Consider the following 22472-nt stretch of genomic DNA (forward strand, 5'->3'; position numbering starts at 1 on the left):
ATAAGTTATATAAAAAAGAAAGCACCTTTATTGAGGGAAATAACTTGTTTAGGGGGAACCCTAAAAGGTACTTAAATATTATATCAAATGTTTACATTATCCTTAAGAGTGGTTTTGGATAACACTTAAAGGAGCAGCTAATATTCAAATATTAAATATTCACTCTACCACTGTGTCAGTTCATTGTGTATTCTTTCTAAATGTAAAATTCCTTGACTTCCATTTTTCAAATGGAGTATATCTGCGAATAATTCATCAAATAACCAGCATTTAAACACATGCAAAAAAGAAGTATTTTGCAAACACCTGATTATGTGACTCCAGCTGTGAACTTAAGGCACTGTGAACCTTCCCTCCTAGAACTGTATCTTCATTTGGAAACTGATGACATTATGACATTTTCTAAGTCCTCTCATAATCTAGCATCCTCATATAGAAAAGGATGTGAAAAAGTTCTCCTTCCATGGCACAGGAACACACTTGAGTTATTAAAGCTGCCTAAATTACATCTAAATTGCAAATATTTCTACATCAGTCTTAAATTCTCAAGCCTCCCTTCTCTTTTAAGGTGTCTACTATTACCATGGAAAATGAGTTTCAGCAGGATTATGATATCAGAGACTGTGTTGCTGTCAAGGTCAGTACAATGTTAGAAAATCTGTATATTTAAAAAATAAATCTGGCATCATGTGCAGTCAGGCAACAAACCTGTGGAGTGTCTTTGGTGTGTAGGACATGATATTGAGTGTGATGGGAGGTAAGAAGTTACCCATGGTTCAGTCCTCAAGACACCTAATTGATACTTAATTTGAGAAGATAAAATTTATATTCAAGAAAAACAGGCTGTTATTACTATACAGTAATAAGCTCTAAATGAGTAGGCTAAAGGGGATTGATTAATGAAAGTCAGAGGAGGAAATAATTCCTGTGACCTATTTCCAGAAAGAGGTGGGGCATGACTGGATCTTTAAGGAGAGGTAGGGTTTGGTCACATAGGATAGGTTTAAGCTTTCTAATGGGGAAATGGTATGAGGAAGTAGCATAAAATAAAGTAGAAATGGAAGGGGAAGGGTACGGCAGTGAGGAGAACAGAATACAAAACAAAAAGTTGGTTTTTTTTAATTTTTTGAGTTTTTTGAGGTGACATTGGTTAACAAAACCATACAGGTTTCAAGTGTACAACTCAAGAAAACATCATCTGCACACTGCATCATGCACCCATCACCCAAACTGAAGTCCTTTCCGTCCCTGTTTGTCCCCTTTTCCTTTTCCTACATCCCTCACCCCATTCCGTCTGGCTGTCACCACACTATTGTTTGTGTCTGTGTGTTACATATACCAGGATATTTTTTTTTCTTGACTTAATCCCTTCACCTTTTTTTCAGCCAACTCCCAACCCCTCTCCCCTCTGACAGCTGTATGTCTCTTCTCTGTATCCATGCTTCTGTTTCTATATTGTTTGATACATTATTTTGTTCATTAGATTCCATATATAAGTGAAATCATATGCTACTTGTCTTTCTCTGACTGGTTTATTTCACTTAGCATAATGTTCTCCAGGTCCATGCATGCTGTTGCAGAAGGTTAGATTTTCTTCTTTTTTATGCTGAGTAACATTCCACTGTGTAAATGTACCAGAGCTTTTTGATCTACTCGTCTACTGATGGACACTTGGGCTGTTTCCAGATCTTGGCTATTGTAAATAATGCTGCATTGAACATAGAGGTGCATATATATTCTTTTGAATCAGTGTTTCAGGTTTATTTGAATATATTCTCAGAAGTAAGATCACCACATCAAAAGGCAGTTCCATTTTAAGTTTTCTGTGGAAACCCCATACTGTTTTCCACAGTGGTGACATGAGTCTGCATTTCCACCAACAGTGCATGAGGATTCCCTTTTCTCCACATCCTTACCAGCACTTTTTGTTGATTTATTGATGATAGCCATTCTGGCAGGTTTGAGGTAATATCTCATTGTGGTTTTAATTTGCATGTCTCTTATGCAAGAAGATTATGGATTAGTGACATTGAGCATCTTTTCATTTGTCCATTGGCCATCTATATGTCTTCTTTGGAAGAGTGTCTATTCAGATCCTTTGCCCATTTTTAAATTGAATTGTTTGTTTTCTTGGTGTTGAGTTATATAAGTTCTTTATAGATTTTTGGAAATTAACGCCTTATCAGAAGTATCATTGACAAATATGTTCTTACCTTCAGTGGGTTGCCTTTTCATTTTGTTGATGGTTTGTTAGACTGCAAAAGCATTTTAGTTTGATGTAATCCCATTTGTTTATTTTTCCTTTTGTTTCCTGTGCCTGAGGAAATATATCAGAAAAAATATCACTATGAAAAATGTCTGAGATTATACTGCCTCTGTTTTCTTCTAGGATTTTTATCGTTTCACAACTTACATTTAAGTCTTTAATCCATTTTGAGTTTATTCTTGTGATTGGTGTGATTTGGTGGTCTAGTTTCATTTTTTGCTTGTATCTGTCCAGTTTTCCAAACACCATTGTTTGTTCTTGCCTCCTTTGTCAAATATTGACTATAAAGGTGTGGGTTTATTTCTGGGTTCTATATTCTGTCCCATTGGTCTATATGTCTGCTTTTATGGCAGTACCATGCCCTTTTGATTACTATAGCCTTGTAGTATAGTTTGATATAAGGTAGTGTGATTCATCAAACTTTGTTTTTCTTTCTCTAGATTGCTGTGGCCATTCAGGGGCTTTTGTAGTTCCATGTATTGATAGAATTTTGAAATATTTGCTCTAGTTGAAATGTGAAATACACCATTGGTATCTTGATAGGAATTGCATTGAATCTATAGATTGCTTTGGGTAGTATGGACATTTTAATGACATTAATTCTTTCTATCCATGAATATCCATGGATATTCATATCCATGGTATATTCTTCCTATCCATGAATATCCATGGATATTCATATCCATGGTATATGCTTCCACTTATTTGTACCTTCTTCAGTTTCTTCCTTCAGTGTCTTATAATTTTCCAAGTACAGGTCTTCTACATCTTTGGTTAAATTTATTTCTAGGTATTGTATTCTTTTTGAAGCAATTATGAATGGGATTGCTTTTTAGTTTCTCTTTCTGACAATTCATTACTATTGTGTAAAATGCAACTGATTTCCAGATATTTATTTTGTATCCTGCTACTTTTCTGAATTCATTTATCAGTTCTGATAGTTTCTTGGTGGAATTTTTAGGGTTCTTTATATACAGTGTCACATCATCTGCAAATAATGACAGTTTTACTTCTTCCTTTTCAATTTAGGTATCTTTTATTCTCTGATTGTGTGGCAAGGACTTCAGTACTATGTTGAATAACAGTGGTAAAAGTAGACATCTTTATTTTGTTCCTGATCTTAAAGGAAATGCTTGTAGTTTTTGCCCATTGAATATGATGGTGGCTGTAGGTTTGTCATATATGGCCTCTATAATATTAACGTGTATTTCTTCTATTTCCACTTTGCTGAGAGTTTTTATCCTCCATGGGTGCTGGATTTTATCAAATGCTTTTTCTGCCTTTATTGATATGATCATGTGATTTTTATCATTCAAGTTGTTTATGGAGTGTATCACATTTATTGATTTACAGCTATTGTACCAAACTTGCATGCCCAAAATAAATCCCACTTGATCATTGTATATGATCTTTTCAATGTACAGCTATACTTAGTTTGCTAGTATGATATTTTGTTGAAGATTTTAGCATCTATGTTCATCAGGGATATTGGCCTATAATTTTATTTTCTTAATCTGTCGTATCTTTCTCTGGTTTTGGAACTAGAATAATGGTGGCCTTGTAAAATGAGCTCTTCCTGAATTTTTTCAAATATTTTAAGAGTAGGTGTTAATCCTTCTTTAACTCTTTGGTAGAATTTACTTGTGAAGCCATCTGGTCCAGGGTATCTTTGTTGTTGTTGGGAGTTTTTTTTATCACTGCTTCAATTTTATTAGTTGCAATCTATCTATTCAGATTGTCTTGATTCTTCCTGATTCAGTTTTGGAAGATTATACATTTCTAACAATTTATCCATTTCATCCAAATAGGCCAATTTGTTGGCATATAGTTATAACATTTTCATACAAATCTTTGTATTTCTTTGTTGTCAGTTTTTACCTCTCATCTTTCATTTCTGGTTTTATTTATTTGACTTCTCTCTCTTTTTATCTTGATGAGTCTGGTTAGAGATTTGTTAATCTGGTTTATCTTTTCAAAAAAAGAGCTCTTGGTTTCATTGATCTTTTGTAATTTTTTTTTAGACTCCATTTCATTTATTTCTACTTTGATCCTTCCATTTTCTCATTTTGGGCTTTGTTCGTTGTTCTTCTTCAAGTTCTTTTGAGTGTAAAGTTAGATTGTTTATTTGAGATTGTTCTTATTTCATGAGGTAGGTCTGTAATTTCATGAATTTCTCTCCTAGGACTGTTTTCACTGTATTCCATACATTTTGGGTTGTGGTGTTCTCATTTTAATTTGTTTTCAGTTATCTTTCAGTTTCTTCTTTGACTTCACTTTTACCCCCTTCATTGTTTAATAACATGTTATTTAGCTTTTATGTCCTTGTATATTTTTAAATTTTTTATTGTAATTGATTTCTAGTTTCATATCATTGTTGTCAGAGAAGATGCTTGATATGTTTTCTGTCTTCTTTGAGTTTATTAAGACTTGTTTTATGTCCTAACATGTGGTCTGTCTTAGAAAATGACATGTACTCTTGAAAAGAATGCATATTCTACTGCTTTTGGATGAAATGTTCTGTAAATATCAATTAGATGCATCTGATCCACTGTGTCATTTAAGGTTGTTGTTGCCTTGTTGATTTTGACTGGAAGATCTATCAATTCAGTGATGTCAGTGAATCCCCAACTATGGCCTAACCCAGTGGTCAGCAAATTGCAGCTAGCAAGCCACATGCAGCTCTTTGGCCCCTTGAGTGCAGGTGCAAAGGCCAGTTTAGGAGTACCTTAATTAATAACAATGTACCTACCTATATAGTTTAAGTTTAAAAAATTTGGCTCTCAAAAGAAATTTCAATTGTTGTACTGTTGATATTTGGCTCTGTTGACTAATGAGTTTGCTGATCACTGGCCTAACCAATGGTGGTACAGTGGATAGAGCATCAACCCAGAATGCTGAGGTCCTTGGTTCGAAACCCTGAGGTCACCTGAGCTTATTGGCATCAGCAAGGGCTTGCAAACTTGAACGCAAAGGTCACTGACTTGGCTTGAGTCCCCTGGTCAAGGTACATATGAGAAGCAATCAATGAACAACTAAGGTGCCATAACTATGAGTTGATGCTTCTCATCTCTCTCCTCCCTCTCTCTCTCTCCATCTCTCTCTCTCAAATCAACAAAAAAAATATTCCAAACTCTGACTGGATTGCTGTTGATCTGTCCCTTAATGTCCACCAGGATTTTCTAGGATTTTTTTGTATATTTAGTTGTTTTTAGGTTGGATGCATATATGTTTTACAAGGGTTACATCCTCTTGTTGGATTGATTCCTTTAGTGTTATGTAATGTCCTTCTTTGTCTCTTGTTATGGCCTTTTGTTTTAAAGTCTATTTTGTCTGATATAAGTTTTGCTACCCCAACTTTCTAATTTCCACTTACATGGAATATTTTTTCTTATCCTTTCACTTTCAGTCTATGTGTATCTTTTGTTCTGAGGTGAGTGTCTTGTAGACAGCATATATATGGGTTATATTTTCTTACCATTCAACTATACTGTATCTTTTAATTGGAACATTTCATCTGTTTACATTTAAAGTTACTGAAGATCAAGAAGTTTTAATTGGTGTTGTTCATTGAAAATAAAGTTGAGAAAAAGGATTGCTGCTTGGTTAGAAAGTTTGTACATTTTTGGTAGGTCACAGAGTATTTTTAAAGGTTTTTCTTTCTTTTTTTTTTACAGAGACAGAGAGAGAGTCAGAGAGAGGGATAGATAGGGACAGAGAGATAGGAACGAAGAGAGATGAGAAGCATCAATCATCAGTTTTTCGTTGTGGCACTTTAGTTCATTGATTGCTTTCTCATATGTGCCTTGACCGTGGGGCTACAGCAGACCAAGTAACCCTTTGCTCAAGCCAGCGACCTTGGATCCAAGCTGGTGAGCTTTGCTCAAGCCAGATGAGTCTGCACTTAAGCTGGCGACCTTGGGGTCTCAAACCTGGGTCCTCTGCATCGCAGTCTGACGCTCCATCCACTGCACCACTGCCTGGTCAGGCCCTTTTTAAAGGTTTTAACATGAACTAACGAGGGTATAAGATGATTCATCTTTAAACAAATTTTGAGATACAGTAGATAGCACTAAATGACATTAAAAATAGGCATTTTGAAGGTGACGGAGGACAATCTGACTTTGGGTGATGGGTATGCAACATAATTGAATGACAAGATAACCTGGACATGTTTTCTTTGAATATATGTACCCTGATTTATTGATGTCACCCCATTAAAATTAATAAAAAATTATTTATAAAAAAAATAGGCATTTCCCTTTACAGAAAAGATTCAGTTATACATTCCATAAGTAATATATCTAAGCAATGAGTGATGCTCTGGGGATATAATTATGACAAGGTATAAGACAGTCATTGTCATCACAGAATTTACAGTCTAGTTGGAGATAAACACAAATAAATAAGCAATTATAAGGGTTACAGCAGGCAAAGTACAAGTTTTATGCAAGAGCAAGAGTATTTGGGAGAATAAAGTTGGTGATGGTGGTAGTGGTGCAGTCATTAACACTTGTTGACTCATGAGCTAGGCAGACTGTTAGGCATGTCACAGATATCTTTCACTGAATACTTAGGCCACCTTTTGAGGTAGGTACTATTACTGTATTCATTTTATAAGGAAGAAATTTGAACTTTGAGTAACTTATGTGATTACAGAACTAAAATTTAAACCTATGTGTCTGGGTTCACTCTGCTGTATGACTAGACATTTATAGAAACATTCAGAAGGGATACTATTTATGGAGAAAATAATACATTTTAGTTTAGATATTCTGAATCCAAGCTAGCAATAAGAACTATTTTATAGTAAATAGAAATCCAGAGACTGGAATCGAAGGAAACTGTAATGACATGAAAGCTCGAAGAACCAAAAAGTAGATTGGGCAAATCAGTAACATAGAAAATGCAAGAGGATGAGAAAAAAAGAGACATGTAAACCAGTGTTTTTCAATCACTGGTCTGCCAGAAATTTCATGCCAGTCGACAAAAGAGTTGACCACCCTGACAGTGTATGAAGCAGACCGGCACAGAATTTCTGGCAGACCAGCACCGGGCCATAGACCAGCAGTTGAAAACCACTGCTCTAGTTAATATCTTTTCTAAGCAAGCCCAGGAAAGATTCAAGAAGGCAGCTGACCAGAAATGTTACAGGAAGGGTGAGACAAAAAACTGAGAAGGTCATTGGAAAGCACTATTTTCAAAGTAACTGTTATAGTAATAAACTGTATAGTATTATGCCATTTTTATAGAATTCCCAATTTCACACATGAGAAGGTGAAAACTTCAGAGAAGCTTGTGAAGTTTCCCCAAAAGTGATGTAATTAACAGACTATGTTCTCCATAAGTCGAGTCCCCATCTTTGAAAAGATTGAAAAGTCTACCAACAAAACTAAATAAAAGAGACAATGATGCCACCAGCATCAGGAATAAGACCAGCTAGGGCAGTGTTCTAGAAGGAGAATCTTAACCTCACCTGCCACTATACCCATGAGAATCTTGGTCTTAGAGAAAACAGTTCAACCTGACACGGCGGTGGCACAGTGGATAGAGTGTTTGCCTGGGATGCTGAGGACCCAGGTTCGAAACTCCGAGGCCACTGGCTTGAGCACAGAGTCACCAGCTTGAGCGTGGGATCATATACATGACCCCATGTCTCTGGCTTGAGCCCAAAAGGTTGCTGGCTTGAAGCCCAAGGTCACTGGCTTGAGCAAGGGGTTGCTGGCTCTGTTTGGAGCCCCCCCATATGAAAAAGCAATCAATGAATAACTAAGGTGCCGTTGATGCTTCTCATCTCTCTCCCTTCCTGTCTGTCCCTGTTTGTCCCCTCCTCTCTCTCTCTCTTTTGCTCTCTCTCTCTCTCTCTCTCTCTCTCTCTTAGTGGGAAAGAGAGAACAGTTTAAAAACTAATGGATGCTCTTCCCAGGTCAGGCCTTCTCTTTTCCTTTCTCCCCTGCTTGCTGGCTGGAATTTTTAGAGTGCTATCTTGGACCACATGGAGAAGAGCAATGTCTAGGAATGCAGAGCAACGCCAAAGAAAGAGCCTGGGCCCCTGATGCTAGACTTTTATGTCACTTTTCCCAGATCACTTTAAAACAACCTGGTGTTTGGAAACCAGTGAACCATTTATTCTTTTCTGTTAAATCATTTAAAGGTATAAGATTCTATAATTTTGTATCAATAAAACCAAAACAAAAAAAAACAAACCCCAATAATTTGCATTTTGTACATAAACATGACCTTATGATATATTTTCATCAGCCTCTGGCTTAGGCTGTTACTGTGTGAACACTGCATTCATTCATGTTTTATTCATTGAACAAATATCTTGAGTGCAAGAGCTAAAACTGAGTTAAAAATAGTTTAGTGTTTTATAAGGGTTGAATCAACTTTAAAATAATCTGCAATCCTCTTTCTCCTTCAGGTCGTACAGCGGCTAGGGCGAAGAAACTGGTATTTCTATCATGACAGAGAGTATGTTTATTTAAGTCCTTTTGCTTGTGATACAAAACTTGAATGGGTATGTCAGATTCCAAGAGGTAAGTGGTAGTTTACTCCTCTTCAGTCTTTTCATGTGAACACTGTGAATGCTGAGCCAAAGTGTCTAAAAAAGCATTTTTGTCTATAACTTTCATTTTAAAAAGCTTCTAAAGAAGCGATTAATACATATATTAAGCTCTATCCTCCCTGACTATTACCCTTCATAGAAGGCTGGATTATTGATATTCAATGGTACCTTCCTCCTTTATTATGAAAGAATTTGTACAGAAGATAAATTTTAAGGCTAATTTATTGTGATTAGATCTTGGAATGAAAGATTAAGTGAAAGAAGCAACATGGCAGAGGGAATCATTTTTATTTTGATGCAGAATGAAGGATAAAATGAAGGTAAGCATGAGAAGAAGTAGGAATCAGGAAATCAAATCTTGGCATGTCCCTGAAAAATTTAGAAATAATTCTCAGTGAACTCAAAAGCAGCTAATAATTTATGTCATTCAAATTTAGGAAACAGCTTGATTAGTAAGCCTTTGGAGACAAAAGGGAGAGAAAGGAGTAAAAATAGATGTCCTTTTACTTAACATTTTACCAGGAAAATGTCAAGGACTATTAAGGAAAATCTTAAGATTTTAACCCCCAAATTATTTTATGCAGATACTGAATATATGAAATTGTTAGTGGTAAATGTACAGAAAGTTCCAAAATGAATTTCTAAATTGAATCTAAACAGATTCTTGAAACCAAAGGTATATCCTACTACAAGTTCTCCAAGAACCCAAAGATTACCTCATGGAACAGCTGATGAGAAGATTGTTCTTTTTCCTTAGAAAAAGTACACCATATTGCCCTTAAAAGAACTTCGGATGTTACTTTTGGTACAGTAACTGTCAAGTGTCTTTCACATAAGCAAATTGGCAGTCCTCTAAAAAAAGGGGAAGTGTGTGAGTGTGTGTGTGTGTGTGTGTGTGTGTGTGTGTGTTGATGGGGGTTTTCCAAAGGAAACATTATATGCCTGAGTTATTCTTGAGGAGGACCAAAGGAAAACCAGTTTGGATACCCTTTAAACAAGTGGAAAAAATAACTAATTAATATAATTAATTAATATAACTAAATTAATATAATTAATTTAGACAATGTCTCTTTTGTGAAGTAGTAGTGGTGACATTCCCATTACTCTGGCAGCTTGCTAGCATGCCACAGAGTGCCATCGCTCCCTCCCAAGTATGCCCGCTCTGGTAGCTGCAGCCCCGCCTCCCGTTTGAGTGATGGCGCAAACCCAAGTGTTTACACCAGAAAACCTAGAATTGACAAACAGTAACCACAGGAAATATTTACAAAGTGCGTGTGCTTTCTTTATATTTTTTCTTTATTATATATTTTTATTTTAAACAAAAGAGAAAGGAACTAACTAACTTAGCAAACATAAATCAATTAACCAAATAGCCTGACCTGTGGTGGCACAGTGGATAAAGCGTCGACCTGGAAATGCTGAGGTTGCCGGTTCGAAACCCTGGGCTTGCCTGGTCAAGGCACATATGGGAGTTGATGCTTCCTGCTCCTCCCCCTTCTCTCTCTCTGTCTCTGTCTCTTCTTTCTCTCTCTCTCTCTCTCTCTCTCCTTTCTAAAATGAATAAATAAAATAAAATAAAAATTAAAAAAAATAAATTAATTAACCAAATAAATAAACCTTCTAATAATTGCACCCCTGCTCTCCCCATGCAGAAGCAAAATTAACAACTAAATAACTTCCTGTTTCAGCCCATTCCAAATTATTTGAAGCAATCAATGATTGCTTTATCGAAGGTTTCAATGTTATGTTTAACTCCCTTTTGACAGCTTCTAAATTTCTAATTTACAATGTTCACATTCACCTGGTAAGATATTTTCTTGGATATTAGAGAAACCAAAGTCTGATCAATCTGTATCTTCTGGTTTTCTTAAAGCAGTTTACCTCTTTAGTAGCCTAAATCATCATACTTTTTTCTCTAGCTCTTGCCTTTTTTTATTACCTGTTCAGCCAGTTCTGATTAGCTCCCTCATCTCTAAAAGAGAAATTTTGACAACATAAAAAATTTTTTAACATTTTTATTTAATTTATTGGGGTGCATTGGTTAATAAAGTTATATGGGTTTCAGGTGTACAATTCTATAACACATCATCTATTTATTGTACCGTGTGTCCACCACCCCAAGGCAGTCTCCTTCCATCACCATTTACCCCCCCCCCCTTATCCTCTTCTACCTTCTCACTCCCCTTTCCCTCTGGTAATCACCATACTATTCTCTGTGGACAACCTAAAAATATTTTTATTTTTTTATTTTTATTAAGTGAGAAGCGAGGAGGCAGAGAGGCTTCCCCACATGTGCCCAACCAAGATCCACCCAGCAAGCCCCCTACTGGCCAATGCTCTGCCCATCTGGGGCTGCTGCTTCATTGCTCAGCAACCAAGCTATTTCAGAGCCAGAGGCAAAGCCATCGAGCCATCCTCAGCACCTGGGCCAACTCACTCGAATGGAGGAGAAGAGAGAGAGAGAAGGGGGACAGGTGGAGAAGCAGATGGTTGCTTCTCCTGTGTGCCCTGACTGGGAATCAAACCCAGGACTTCCACACGCCAGGCCAATACTCTACCACTGAGCCAACTGGCCAGGGCCCTAAAAATTTTAAATAGCCATACCAGTGTGGCAAAATATATATTGTATATACTAATGTATATATTTATAGATAATAGATATATTTTATATATAGTTAAATATGTAATATATTTAACATTTATATATTTAAAGTATGTATATTTTTTTAAAAAATTTTAATGTATATACTTTTAAAATATATTTTAATTGAGAAACAAAAATAAGTCATATAAATGTTTTAGGGAAATTACTTATAATGCCATTACACAAATACAACATTTTAATATTTTCCATATCTTGTACACACATACATGCTTGTAATCTTTTGTAAAAAAAAAATACCTTGCATTCTGCTTTTCTTACTAACTTAAAGAAGTTTAAAGGTTAGAGACAGCATCCCCAGCACATGATTACAAATAAAAACTATATTTTAAACTGCTTGGCAGCATTGTTGGTAAAAATTATCCTACACACAGAGAACTGACTCCAAGAATGAAACCAAAGATGCTGAATACAGAGGTCCTGATATAACAAAGTTAGAAACAGCTATTTTACCCTGTAATTTCTAAGATTCATAAAATTATGTCTTTGACTTGAAACCAGTGTGACCTATGAGCAGAATGAAAGGGAGAAGATAGCCACCAGCAGCCTAGTGAGACCTGCTCTGTACCTGGAACTGTGTGGGTGCTTTTGTAGGGATCATCATGCCTGATCTGCACACCATCCCTGTGAGTTAGGTAGTGGAGGCTCACTTTCTAGTAGTAGAAAGCTGAGGCTCAGGGGGTTAAAAACTGACCCAAAAGGCCACAACACCAAAGGATCTGAGGGTGTTTGGACATTGGCCCATCCAACTTCAAAGCCCATAATCCTTTGGTACATACAGTATTTTGTCTGTTTCCAACAAGGAAGCCTTGGTTATTTTTTATTATTTTCCTCCAAGTTTTGTCTTTTACCTTCTCAACATATTCAGTATTGGATCATTGTGTGTTGTTTCCAAGGATATCCTGGGAGACAATACACTCTACCCACTCAGGTTTACAGAACAATTACTCAAATTGCATTAGATGGAAAAGTGGTTCCTGTAGAACCTCAGCCTGCAGTGATGGTTATCTGGTGCATATTTTTTAGTGCTTCTATGTAATGTATACAGTATATTTTGTACTTTCTAATTATTAGCTATATTTATCCATTAGGTCTTCCTTTGTGACTTCCATGATATAAGGTAGAGAACTGCTGGTAATAGTTTATTAGTATTTAACAGATCTGCTTTTTTATTGCCCCTAAAGCAGCTTTAGCATAAGCCCCACAAATATCAAATTAAAGTGATCATAACATGAAAGGAAATGTTTGGTCAGAAATGGACAAACCTCAGCAACATTGCAAGTCCTCTTGAGTTAGATGAAAGTCACTTACTCAGAGTATGCCATGGTCTGTAATGGACACTAAACTTCAGCCACTTGCTTTCTTCCTCATACAGGTCATACTCCAAAAACACCAGACTGGTACAATCCAGGTGAGTTAAGAAAACTGAAATTTATCCCAAGCTGCCTTTACTTTTTCAATAATGCATTAAGTTTATTTAAACCATGGCCTTAGGGCCAGTTTCTTCCCTATCATATCTTCAAGTGAGATGAAGTTTCTCCAGGCAGGGAAGGTGATCGGCTGGGGTGGGATGAGACTGTGAGGATGGGTTTGTCTTTCTCTGTGCCTCTGGGTGGCAGACTCACTCATGGGTCAGGAACACTTGCTTCCTTCTAGGAAACACTGCCCTGACCAGAGAGAGCCAATCATCTAAATGAGTTACAATTTATAAAAGTTTTGAACATGCTCACAAGATGAAGTTTGGTGTACACAGTCATAGTCATAACTCTGATATTCTTCTTCTTTAGATCGTGCTGGAATCCATGGGCCTCCCGTTGTAATAGAAGGGAGTGAATATTGGTTTGTTGCCGAGCCTCACTTAAACTATGAAGAAGCTGTCCTGTACTGTGCTAGCAATCACAGCTCCCTGGCTACCGTGACATCTTTTACAGGACTAAGAGCCATCAAAAACAAAATAGAAAATGTAATAATTCCAAAGAATGTCTTTTTTATTGAATTTATTGGGGTGACCTTGGTTAACATAATTATATAGGTTTCAGACGCCCAGTTCTACAACACATCTCTGGACTTCATTTGTGTGTTCACCCCACCCAAGTCAAGTCTTTTCCATCACCATTTAATATTTTTGTTTTTATATATATATTTCAAAAATCTGGCCAAAATATACAAAAATTAGATGTTGCTCTCAAGTAAAATTTGCCTAACAACATTCAAATTCATCATTTCCTGTTAAAAATGTTAAATATAATTGCTTAGTGTTTTAAAATATTCAAGATTAATTATAAATGTAAATTTATAAAATGAGCATCAGTGGATAATATAAGTTATTCTAACTCATCAAATTTTTTACTAGAAGTTAACTTCAGTTTCTGTTTCTACTAACTTTGCAAAATAGCTTTTTGGAAGAACAGTAATTTGTACATCTTTAAATTTATAATTAGTTGCTAAGGTACACTATATGTCAAATTAATGAATTCCCATAATTACAGCAACCATATTTTTCTATATGCAGAATAGGGCCTGTCCATATACAGAGTTTTCAAACTACTTTTTTTGGTGAAAGGACCTGGATTGTATAGTCTACATAGCAAAGTAATGGCATGTCTGCAAATCTTAGTGGTTCATGGTTGTGGGCGAAAACTCCGCCCATGTGAGGATGGGTGTTTGCTTTGTGTTTCAGATATCTGATGATGAGCAGAAGTGGTGGATAAGAACTGCTGCGCAGCCAGTAATAGATCATCATTTTACACATTACGGGTAATCATCGGTGCTGCCTTTATGAAGTTTTTTAAAAGAAGATTCCCTTTTACTAAATGGATTACTGTTTATAACTAGCTTCGCACTTTAATCCGTAAACTGCCTAGACTAGAGAAACCAAGTCCCTTTGCCTGTTAGCATCAGGAGTAAAGTGGTATAAAATAATGGCATAATGTTAATTTTAGAATTAAATTACTTACAGTAAACACCAGAATGGAACATGTAACTACATTCTCAGTTGTCAAATCTCTCATTTTCTTTCAGCTCACGACATCCATGGCATCGTTTTTTTTCAAAATTTGAAGAGGAATGTTTGTACATATCTGCCAAGACTTGGCTTCGCGGTAAGATTTAATTCCAGATTTTTTAATATAGATTATGTAATGTGTGAAGTTCAGTTTCAATTACTAGTTCAATCTTGTTTTTGTTTTGATTATGTGTTTGGTAGCTTCATCTCATTTTGAATTACTGTTAATGACAGTAGCTCAAATTTCAAATGCAAATAAAGGTGCTTTTCACTGAATATTTTTTACTTCCTTTATCCTAAAGTAATTACTTAGAAATAAATGTACCACTTTTATAACTAATAAGCACATAGACAAATTTGCAAAGGAAACCCAGCAGCAGTTCTAAAATATAGTTTAGTCCCTTTCGCCCTCGGTAGCCTCTCAGCTCTACTCCCTGCTATCAGGAACTATGGTAACTGTGGTTGGCTGTTACGCCATATTTGTGCATTTTTATAGGCAATATTAGTACATATGCTGTAACCTACTGATATGACATAAATGGCTAGACAAGAAGGGAAAATAATTTAACCATTTGGAAAAGATTGATTTAAAGAGACTTTCTTTATTACTGGATTGTTTTTAAAATGTACTGAATGAGAACATCTCACCACCGTAATCCTGCTTTTCATTTCACAGATTTAAATAAAGCAGCAGACTGTAATACCAAGTTGCCCTTCATCTGTGAAAAATATAATGTATCTTCTTTGGAGAAATACAGTCCAGATTCTGCAGCTAAAATACAGTGCTCTGGGGATTGGATTACTTTTCAGAATAAGGTAAAAAGAAAATTGCTACATTATGCAAACTATGATTGCTTTCACGATGGCTGTATGGCCTGTGGCAGAATGGCAGCCCCTAAAGTAACTTCACTAAGATAGCCTCTGCATATTTCAGCATCTCAGCTGATCCTCTACATTGTCAGACACCAAGTTAACTCTCAAGTTAGTCATGCCTACAGGTCTTTCAAAGTAGTGTGTTTCTATTCTGTTGCTACTGACAGTTAAATTGCTGAAGTTGATATGTCAGTGGATAGTAATACAAGTCAAGACTGTCGCTATGGCATAAGGAAACTGACTTAATTTCTGGCTGATAAATTTTCCCCCTTAAGGAAAACATCCAACCAGCATCAACCAATCAAATTAGACCAGCATTTCCTAAACTACCAGTACTTTTTGGGAACTACACATATGCTAACCGAATCATTGATTTTGCCTCCAAAGTGGAGTTTATGATTAAATAGGTTTGGGAAACACTGCATTCTATAATGGTTTCTTTGAGATGCATAATACATATTAGTATACATATTTCTTGGGGAATGTATTTGGCTGCTAAAAAGAGAAGTTGCTACAGTATGTTAAAACATTTATTCCATTACATAAAAAAAGTTTGAAGGCACCTGACCAGTGGTGTTGCAGTGGACAGAGCATCAACCTGGGAAGCTGAGGACCCAGGATCAAAAACCTGAGAGTGCTGGCTTGAGTGCTGGCTTGAGCACTGGCTCATCTGGCTTGAGCACAGGCTCACCAGCTTGAACATGGGGTCTCCAGCTTGAGCGTGGATCATAGACAATACCCCATGGCCTCTGGCTTGAGCCTAAGGTCACTGGCTTGAGCCCAAAGTCGCTGGCTTGAGCCCAAAGTCACTGGCTTGAGCCCAAGGTCACTGGCTTGAGCACAAGGTCACTGGCTTGAGCCCAAAGTCACTGGCTTGAGCCCAAGGTTGCTGGCTTGAGCAAGAGGTCAGTGGCTTGACTGGAGCCCCATTTCTTCTACCTCATCAAGGCACAAATGAGAAGCAATCAATGAACAATTAAAAAGTGATGCAACTATAAGTTCATGCTTCTTACCTCTCTCCCTTCCTGCCTGTCTTTTCACTCTCTCTCTTTCTCTCTCTCTCTCTCTCTCTCTCTTTTGCTTTCTTCCTCTTCTTCTTCTTCTTCTTCTTCTTCTTCTTCTTCTTCTTCTTCTCCTCCTCCTCCTCTTCCTCCTCCTCCTCTTCCTCCTCTTCTTCCTCTTCCTCTTCTTCTTCTTCCTCCTCCTCCTCCTCTTCCTCCTCCTCCTCTTCTTCTTCTTCCTTCTCCTCCGCCTCCTCCTCCTCCTTCTTCTTCCCAAAAAAGAAAGAAGTTTGAAGCTAAGCAGACTGGGGTAATGTGTAAACTCTGAATTCTTCAAAACCAAGTTCCTTTTGTCTCTCTCCCCTGCCATCCTTAATGTAAGGCTTCCAAGTTCTCAAGTTCAGAGTGTTTTCTCTAGTCTTCTAGAGGCCACTCAATGACTTATATCTCATTGGTCTCTTTATTCTGTATGGAAGCTGAAATAAAAACAGTTATAGAATGTTTCAAGGAACACAATTTGGAACATACTGCTCCACACTAATATCATAATATCAAAAAGAAAAAGGAAGAGATGCGTCTGATAGCTGAAAGAATCTATAAGTATATTTTGATTTTTTTTTAATTAGGGGTATATTTTGATTTTTTTTTTAATTAGAAAAAAATTTCCCCCCAAAGTACTGGGACTAAATTTATGCAATTGATGTAAAATTAATAAAATATTCTGCCATAGGACAGGAGGATGTGATTTTTTTTTAATTATGAGGGTTTTCTATATAAGGAAGTGATGATTAAGAATATAAACTTTGAGCCTGACCAGGCAGTGGCACAGTAGATAGAGCATCAGTCTGGGATGCTGAGGACTCAGGTTCACAACCCCAAGGTTGCCAGCTTGAGCACAGGGTCACTGGCTTGAGCCCAAAGGTTGCTGACTTGAGCAAGGGGTCACTGGCTCGATTGGAGCCCCCGGTCAAGGCACATATGAGAAAGCAATCAATGAACAACTAAGGTGTCGCAACTATGAGTTGATGCTTCTCATCTCTCTCTCTCTCTCTCTCTCTCTCTCTCTCTCTTCCTGTCTGTCCATCTGTCTCTCTCTCTCTCTCTCTTTCATGTGCACATGCACTAAAAGAAAAAAGAAAACGAATATAGACTTTCAAATCTGATATAACAGAGTCTCAATGCTGACCATTCATTTTATAGCTATTTCATTTATGGGTAAAGTTACTTACTTTACCTGTGCCTCAGTTTTCCCAGTTGTGAGAATTAAATGAGATAATACTATGTACAGCGTTTGGCGCAGAGGAAACACTCAATAAATGGGAGGTTAAAAACAGTAGTTTGAAGACCACTCTTTTTTTTTTATTCATTTTTAGAGAGGAGAGAGAGAGGGAGAAAGAGAGACAGAGAGGGAGAGAGAGACAGAGAGAGAGGAGGGGGGAGGAGCAGGAAGCATCAACTCCCATATGTGCCTTGACCAGGCAAGCCCAGGGTTTCAAACCAGCGACCTCAGCATTTCCAGGTCGACGCTTTATCCACTGCGCCACCACAGGTCAGGCAAGACCACTCTTTAGTTGTTTAAATTGAGATGTAGATCTGCATTTGTATGGTACTACTTTATAAATTAGGTATCTCATATTCCTGAACTAAAAGATGAGGCATTTATTTCCCATCTGAGCTTTTCACATCTGGAATCTCATGCTTTCATACACGCTCTTTGTTTTGCAGTGTTTTTTGAAAATCAAACCCAAGTCTCTCACATTCTCTGAAGCAAGCGATACTTGTCACACCTACGGTGGCACCCTTCCTACGGTGTTGAGCCAGAGAGAACAAGGTAGCAAAATTGTCTTAGGAAACGTGTTATTCTGATCTGGGGCCAAGTTAGTTTTGGGAGGCTGAGGAGAATTAACATGTTTTTCAATTTTATTAAACTATTTTTACAGAGTAGGTGAAAGACTGTCTTGGTTATATCTAAGCAAGAGTTATTCATTGACATCTTTAGTATATCTTAACATTGAATAAGTCAAGTGTATTTTAAAAATTCTCCTTCTGGCAGATTTTATTACATCCTTGCTTCCGGATATGGAAGATGCTTTGTGGATTGGTTTGCGCTGGACAGCCTATGAGAGGATAAATAAGTGGATAGATAACAGAGAGCTGACATTCAGTAACTTCCATCCATTATTGGTCGGTCGGAGGATGAAAGTGCCAAAAAATGTAAGTTTTTTGAGTCATTATAGCTCTATGAAATCCTGAAGTCCTCAACAATTTATTGGATTAAGAATAAGGGCCTGTTACAGAGTTCATTAGTATGCAGTGCCCAGCATAGGCAAATCTATAAAGATAGAAAGTCGATTGCTGGTTGCCAGAGGCTAAAGGGCATGGAAGGGTTGGGTGACGGGGAAGAGTGTGGGGTTTCTTTCTGGGTCGGTGAAAATGTTCTAAAATCTATTGGGGGGTAATGGTTACACAACTCTGTGAACATACTGAAACCTTTCCTTATATTTCAGGTTGCCTCCTTAAGATAGATTTTGGAAGTTGTATAGACAAATCAAAAGAAATAGTTATAAAGCTGTGGTTACCAAATTTCTTTTCAGAAAAGTGTGTAAGTTTATACTTTTGTTGAGCAGCTAATATGTGTCAGGCACTCTGCTAATGTATCACTTAAATTACTTCACTTCATCTGCACAATAGATGTGAAAGGGTCGGTTAGTCCTTTCCTGTATTAGACATGTGGGAACAGGCTACATAGATACATAGTCGTGTATCTCGCCCACAGTCACAAGCCTGTGTGTGCCGAGTCAGCGTATCAGTTCAGGGTCACGAGTCTGCAGAGCCAGCATTCTTGGCTTCTCCACTACATTGCCTCTAAGGAGCATAATCTTTTACAGTTTCTTGTTAATTTGGTGGTTTAAATTATATCATACTTTCATTTACATTTTTCTGATTTCTAATGAAAACAAACCTATATAAATTCAGTAAATAATTTTAATTTCCTCAAGTGTGAATTTTCTTATTCTGTGCCAACTTATTAAGACCTTCATGTATTTCTTATTGATTTTATAGCTATGTAAACATTAAATGTACTCACCCTGTTTTTCTTGTGTTTATTGTAAATATTTCCCTAGGTTTTTTTTTTTCTTTAGGTCTGAATACCAAAAATATTGCAGAAATGAGTTTTGATTTTATATATATGTGTGTGTTCAAATCTGTTTATTCCCTCTTTTTCCTCCGTTGTTTTTAGGTCAGAAAGTCCATCTATTAATAGTGGTTAAATGTTTGCCTATATTTTTTTGTTTTGTTTTATAGCTTGCTTTTTTTTCTGGTAGCATGATACATCAAAGGTATATGGCCTCTGTTGTCAATGACTATTTAATATTTTCCCTAATCCTAGCCAATTGTCTAGCATTATCTAATGCATGTATTTCCATTTATTAAAAGCAATATAGAATGCCTCCTTAATTATATATGAAGTGAGTATATATATAAGATATACTCATATAGCTACCACATTGATCAAATGCTATAATTTTGCCATATTTTTAAAAAATCTAATAGGACTAGTTATCTTTTACTATATGCCTTTAAGATATGTTTAACTATTCTTATTTATTCTTCCAGACAAATAAGATTATTCAATTTCCAATCAAAACAATTAAATAAAAATTTCTGATAAGAATCTGACATTTTAGGCCCTGGCCTGTTGGCTCAGTGGTAGAGCGTCGGCCTGGCGTGCAGAAGTCCCGGGTTCGATTCCCGGCCAGGGCACACAGGAGAAGCGCCCATCTGCTTCTCCACCCCTCCCCCTCTCCTTCCTCTCTGTCTCTCTCTTCCTCTCCCGCAGCCAAGGCTCCATCGGAGCAAAGTTGGCCCAGGCGCTGAGGATGGCTCTGTGGCCTCTGCCTCAGGCGCTAGAATGGCTCTGGTTGCAACAGAGCAATGCCCCAGATGGGCAGAGCATCGCCCCCTGGTGGGCATGCTGGGTGGATCCTGGTCGGGCGCATGCGGGAGTCTGTCTGACTGCCTCCCCGTTTCCAACTTCAGAAAAATACAAAAAAAAAAGAATCTGACATTTTAGAGAGAGGTCACATCTTTTTATTAATCTTCTAATTCAAGAATATGGTATAATATATCTCTCCATTTATTCAAGTCTTTTAGACCTCAGTGAAGTTTTTATAGCAGTTCTCTTTCTCACTGGCACTGAGATGGCAGTTTAAAATTTTCTTACTGATATGTAAGAAAGCTATAGTTTGGGGACTTTTATATATTTATTTTATAGGCACCCATCTTACTAAAAGCCCTTATTACTTCTCAGAGTTTTCCTTATGTTTCCTAATGATGCATTCATAATTTACAGATAACGGTTCAGGCTTCACTACACATGGTAGAACTACTAGAACTATGGTAAATATCAAGAGTGATAAACACTGTCCTAGACTTGATCTACACTTTAATGGGCCTGTCTGCAGTCTCTTATTATTACTATATATATGATATTGCCTCTTTAAGATATATCATTGTATAACTAGCTTATTTAAAATTTTTATTCAGGAATAAGTACTGGATTTTCTAAAGCTCATTGCTAGCATCTATTGAATTGTCATATAATTTTTCCCATTCAGCCTATTGGCATGTGGTATAAATACATTTAGACGTTATACAAAATCATCTTCATCTCATAAAATCTAGTTGCTCGGAGTGAACTATTATTTTACTATCTTACTGAATTAGATTTTTTAGAATTTTATTTGGGAATGTTTTCATCTCTGTTCATAGAGTTAAATTTTATAAATTTAACTTTATTTTTAATTTTTATTGAATTTATTGAGGTGAGATTGGTTAATAAAATTATATCGATTTCAGTTATATAATTCCACAGTACATCATTTGTCTAGTGTATTGTGTGTTTACCACCCAATCATAAAGTCAAATCATAAAATTAATTTTATGCCATATTGTCAGATTTTTTTTTCTGACAATGTGAATTTCGTAAGATGAACTCAGTAACTTTATGCTTTTGTGTTTTGAAATTAGGACTCAGTCTGGGGGATTATCTTTCCCTGAAAGTTTAGAGGAACTACCAACAAAACCATATGATGTTAGAAATCTTTTCATAGATCATTCTTTAATAATAAAGGGATTTGGTGCCTATTTAGACTTTGATTGCCCAAACTCTAGAGTCAAATTGACTGGGTTTGCATTCCATTCAGCCATTTAATATGCCTTTAGAAGGTCACTTAACTTTTTTTCATCTGTAATTTTTCATCTGATACTGTTGAATCTACCATACAGTGTAAGAATTGCTTAAGACAATTCATTTAAAGCTTTATAGCACAATACTTGACACATAGTTTTAAAAATAGCTATTTATTATTAATTTTTAATTTCCTCCAAAGTTACTGTTACATTTTTGGTGTTTCTACATCTCTTTATAACAATTATGCTAATTTTTATTTTTCAAGAAAGTTGTCTATTTCAGTTAGATTTTCAACTGTATTAGATGAAATTGTGTATGCCATTATCTTTTTGAATCTCCATATCTTATTTTAATTGTTTTTCCTATTTAGATTTTTACAGAAACTGTTGTACATTATTGGTTTTCTCCTCTCTCTTCTCCACCCTCTACTTCCATTGCTTGAGATATATTTTCCAATATTACTACATCTTTCTGTTCTGTTATTCTTGGAGTTATATTTTTGCTGACTTTCTAATCTTACCTACCCTTCCTTTAAAAAACAGAATACATTTATAATAATACACATTTGCCTCCACATAAAGTCTTACTCATATCCCTGGCTATAGTGCTCATATCATTCTTTCCTGTATTTTTAAAATTGTTTGGTTTAATGTTTATTGAGTAGCATGTGTGTATGTGTTGTTTTCTAATCTATATCTTTTGAGATAAACTTTTCTTATTTTTCTAATTGTGGTATGTTTCAAACATACAGAAAAGTATAGGGACGATATACTTTGAATAAATTTTTATGTCTAGTATTACTAATTTGTGGTCAGAGAATAACATCTAGATAGCTACTTTTATTTATGGAAGTTTTTATAGTGACTAGTATAGGATCAAAGCTTCCAGGCAATTTCTCCATTGTGTG

At 36.3% G+C, this 22472-nt stretch overlaps 1 protein-coding gene across 6 annotated transcripts in view; it reads left to right on the forward strand.

Moving 5' to 3' along the window:
• LY75 (lymphocyte antigen 75) overlaps window positions 1-22472 on the forward strand; it is a 155501-nt gene that overhangs the window by 45939 nt on the left and 87090 nt on the right. For all 6 annotated transcript variants that reach the window (XR_010731885.1, XM_066279502.1, XM_066279505.1 and 3 more), the window contains exons 15-23: window positions 569-637; window positions 8688-8802; window positions 12869-12904; window positions 13281-13456; window positions 14174-14250; window positions 14515-14594; window positions 15174-15313; window positions 18097-18202; window positions 18425-18585. Coding sequence is in view for 5 of the 6 variants with exons in the window: in XM_066279502.1 (XP_066135599.1) it covers window positions 569-637; window positions 8688-8802; window positions 12869-12904; window positions 13281-13456; window positions 14174-14250; window positions 14515-14594; window positions 15174-15313; window positions 18097-18202; window positions 18425-18585 (960 nt within the window). In the remaining variant the exon portion in view is untranslated. The remainder of the gene's footprint in view (window positions 1-568; window positions 638-8687; window positions 8803-12868; window positions 12905-13280; window positions 13457-14173; window positions 14251-14514; window positions 14595-15173; window positions 15314-18096; window positions 18203-18424; window positions 18586-22472) is intronic.

Source organism: Saccopteryx bilineata, chromosome 5 (genome assembly GCF_036850765.1).
Source record: "Saccopteryx bilineata isolate mSacBil1 chromosome 5, mSacBil1_pri_phased_curated, whole genome shotgun sequence".
Lineage (NCBI taxonomy): Eukaryota > Metazoa > Chordata > Mammalia > Chiroptera > Emballonuridae > Saccopteryx > Saccopteryx bilineata.